Genomic DNA, 3,216 nt, shown 5'->3' on the forward strand with positions numbered 1-3,216 from the left:
GACAGACAAGTCAGGGCAGGCACTTCTTTTTATTTAAATGCCAAGAGAAAAAGCCTCTTGCAAGTCTTTGTGTTTCAAAAGAAAGGTAGATATTAATGTAGAAATGCTAAGAGTAATTCTGCAGTATTTTGTAAAAAACCACAACAACAGTAGAAAAAAGTTACCAAATAAAAATGGACAAATAGGGGCAAAAAGGCTGAGATTGTTACATTCTGAAGGCTCTGCAGCAGAAAATGTTTCAGAAATGCTTCTGAAAATACAGTCTCATCAATTTTCTCAGGGCATCCTTGAGCTCCTGGTTCCTCAGGCTGTAGATGAGGGGGTTCAGGGCTGGAGCCACCACCGAGTACAGAACTGACACTGCCAGATCTAGGGATGGGGAGGAGATGGATGAGGGCTTCAGGTAAGCAAAAATGGCAGTGCTGACAAAGAGGGAGACCACAGCCAGGTGAGGGAGGCAGGTGGAAAAGGCTTTGTGCCGTCCCTGCTCAGAGGGAATCCTCAGCACAGCCCTGAAGATCTGCACATAGGAGAAAACCATGAACACAAAACAGCCAGAAACTACACAGACACCAACCACAACAAGCCCAAGTTCCCTGAGGCTGGAGTGTGAGCAGGAGAGCTTGAGGATCTGGGGAATTTCACAGAAGAACTGGCCCAGGGCATTGCCATGGCACAGGGGCAGGGAAAATGCATTGGCTGTGTGCAGCAGAGCATAGAGAAAGCCACTGGCCCAGGCAGCTGCTGCCATGTGGGCACAAGCTCTGCTGCCCAGCAGGGTCCCGTAGTGCAGGGGTTTGCAGATGGACACGTAGCGGTCGTAGCACATGACGGTCAGGAGGGAAAACTCTGCTGACATAAAGAAAAGAAAAAAAAAAACCTGTGCAGCACATGCTGAGTAGGAGATGGTGCTGGTGTCCCAGAGGGAATTGTGCATGGCTTTGGGGACAGTGGTGCAGATGGAGCCCAGGTCGCTGAGGGCCAGGTTGAGCAGGAAGAAGAACATGGGCGTGTGCAGGTGGTGGCCGCAGGCTACGGCGCTGATGATGAGGCCGTTGGCCAGGAGGGCAGCCAGGGAGATGCCCAGCAAGAGGCAGAAGTGCAGGAGCTGCAGCTGCCGCGTGTCTGCCAATGCCAGCAGGAGGAAGTGCCTGATGGAGCTGCTGTTGGACATTCCTTCACTCTGGGCATAGTGAACTGTTCAAAGACAACACGGACAATTTGGACAAAGTACCTTGCGTCAATCCTATGCTATTTTCTTACGCAAGCAGTCAAAATTGCTTCTCTTTCTTTGCGGAAACTTCATTTACCTTTTTTTTTTTTTTTTTTTTTTTTTTTTGTTGAGTGTAAGTTTGGTTTGCTAAGTAACGTGTGCTTTTTAGAAGGGACAGAAGTCCTCTTCTTAGCATTCTCTCAGCCTGAACACTGGGGAGTCCAGAGGGAAAACAGGGCTCCAGTGCCCCACTGCAGTCAGGCCTGCTGGTCCCACACAGGTGCCCTATGCTCATTTCACCTCCCTCTAGCACAGGATGAAGAAATTTAAAAGTGCATTTAAAAATAATGTGGCCTTTTTGAAGACTCCAGTTTCAAAATCAATCTCTCTAACTCTTCTCTCTTTCCCTGTGCAGCTGGACAAGGAGGGATGCCAAGGGTTGGTCTGGCTCTCTGCTGCCTGGAGTTGTGCCTGCTGGGAGCTGTTTCTCTCTATCCAAGCCTTGTCCCTGCCAGTGCTGCCAGAGCCCAGCCCAGCCCTGGGGGCTCAGCTCTGCCCTGCAGACCCCTCCCAGCACAGGGCACTGCCCAGGGGCATCTCCCTGGCAGCAGGGCCTTAAGGGCAGGCCAGACAAACAGAGATGCTGCAAGCCAAGGTGCTGCTGCTGCTGTGTGTAGGGAGAGGAGGCTGAGGAGGCACTTTCTGAGGGAGATCTGAGGCCCATCTGCTGATGCCCAGGCTGACAGTGCAGGAGGCTCAGGGACACAGCCAAAGCTGACAGCCCCTTTCCCTTCCCTTTAGGAGAAAGCTGAGAGCAGCCCTGGCCATGCAGCACCATCTCCAGAGCAGGAGGAATCTGCCCTGATGGGGGGGGCTCCTTGCACCTGGAACTTCTCCCCTGCAGCGTCCATGGGGAGCTGCCAGGCAGGCTGAGAGCTGCCCCTGGCAGGTGGCACATGCCCTGGGCTGGCCAAGAGCCCTGAGGGCTGCAGGAGCTGCTCTGCAGGACAGCCCTGGGCAGCTCTGGCTGCAGCCCCAGCTTCAGCCCCTGCAGCCGTCCCTGGCAGCAGGAGCCGTCCTGCCCTGTCCCTCTGACGGTGCCCAGGGCAGCCCCGCTCTGCAGCACATCCTCCTCCTCCTCCTCCTCCTGCTCCTGCTCCTGCTCCTGTGCCACAGAGAAACTGGGAGAGTCCTCCTGACACATGCCCCAGGCTCTGGGGTCTGCTGGCTTCAGGAGATCCCTCCAGGAGCACAGGGGACATTGCCCTGCACCCACACACTCACCATGCACAGGGCTGTGAAGATCTTTCCCCAGGTGAAGTCTCAGCTCAATGTCTTCCCAATCCTGATTGCCTTCAGCCTGTCCCTGCCTGGCTCCTGTCCCCTCAGTGCCTGCAGGCAGAGCCCTCAGCCCTGCTGGGCTGGGAGAGGAGCTGGCCCTGGAAGAGCTGTTCCTTTAAAGCTCAGCAGCACAGACACAGCACAAGGACTTTAATGAGCCTCTCGGGGATTTGGTGTTGTTTACATCAGACTCAGTCCCTGAGAGAGGGTTCCAAAAATTTCTCAAGAACTCAAACTTAAATTGAAACTCTGAAGTTTCTTGAAGTTTTAATGGGTCCCACTGAGGGACAGGACTGAGAAAGTGTCCCCAGGTTCCAGTTAGAGCAGAACACTGGAGGCAGTGATGACAGCTGGGGACAAACAAGGCCAAGGTGTCTCTGGTGCTGAGCAAAGCTGGATGTGTTTGAGGAATGCCAAGGGCCAAGGCCTGAGCCCCAGGGCCTGGCCAGGCAGATGCTGTCCCTCCCTCCTTGCTCAGGGCTCTTGCCGGGATGGGCTCTGGCATGTGGGGATGTGCAATGCCAAGGGCAGGAGCATGGGGCGGCCCCTGCCAGGCTGCTGAGCAGGGACAAGGAGGCCATGAGGCCCCAGGCCTGCAAGGGTCACTTGTCTCCTGCTCCTGCCTCAGTGCTTTCCTTTTTATGGAAAAGAACCATCCCTCC

General features: G+C 54.6%; 1 protein-coding gene across 1 annotated transcript; it reads right to left on the bottom strand.

Annotated features, from left to right (window-relative positions):
* Nucleotides 1-238: 238 nt before the first annotated feature.
* On the bottom strand, nucleotides 239-1,174 carry LOC139603651 (olfactory receptor 14C36-like). Its single transcript, XM_071454541.1, has one exon. The coding sequence runs from the start codon at nucleotides 1,172-1,174 to the stop codon at nucleotides 239-241; it is 936 nt and encodes a 311-aa protein (XP_071310642.1).
* Between the last annotated feature and the right edge of the window lie 2,042 nt (nucleotides 1,175-3,216).

The sequence above is a fragment of the Agelaius tricolor genome, unplaced genomic scaffold (assembly GCF_023055355.1).
Source record: "Agelaius tricolor isolate 1412-34295 unplaced genomic scaffold, bAgeTri1.0.p SCAF_40, whole genome shotgun sequence".
Taxonomy (NCBI): domain Eukaryota; kingdom Metazoa; phylum Chordata; class Aves; order Passeriformes; family Icteridae; genus Agelaius; species Agelaius tricolor.

Bases quoted from the DNA above. Each gene is read 5' to 3' on its own strand.
- LOC139603651 (XM_071454541.1), bottom strand. From the start codon at position 1,174: ATGTCCAACAGCAGCTCCATCAGGCACTTCCTCCTGCTGGCATTGGCA.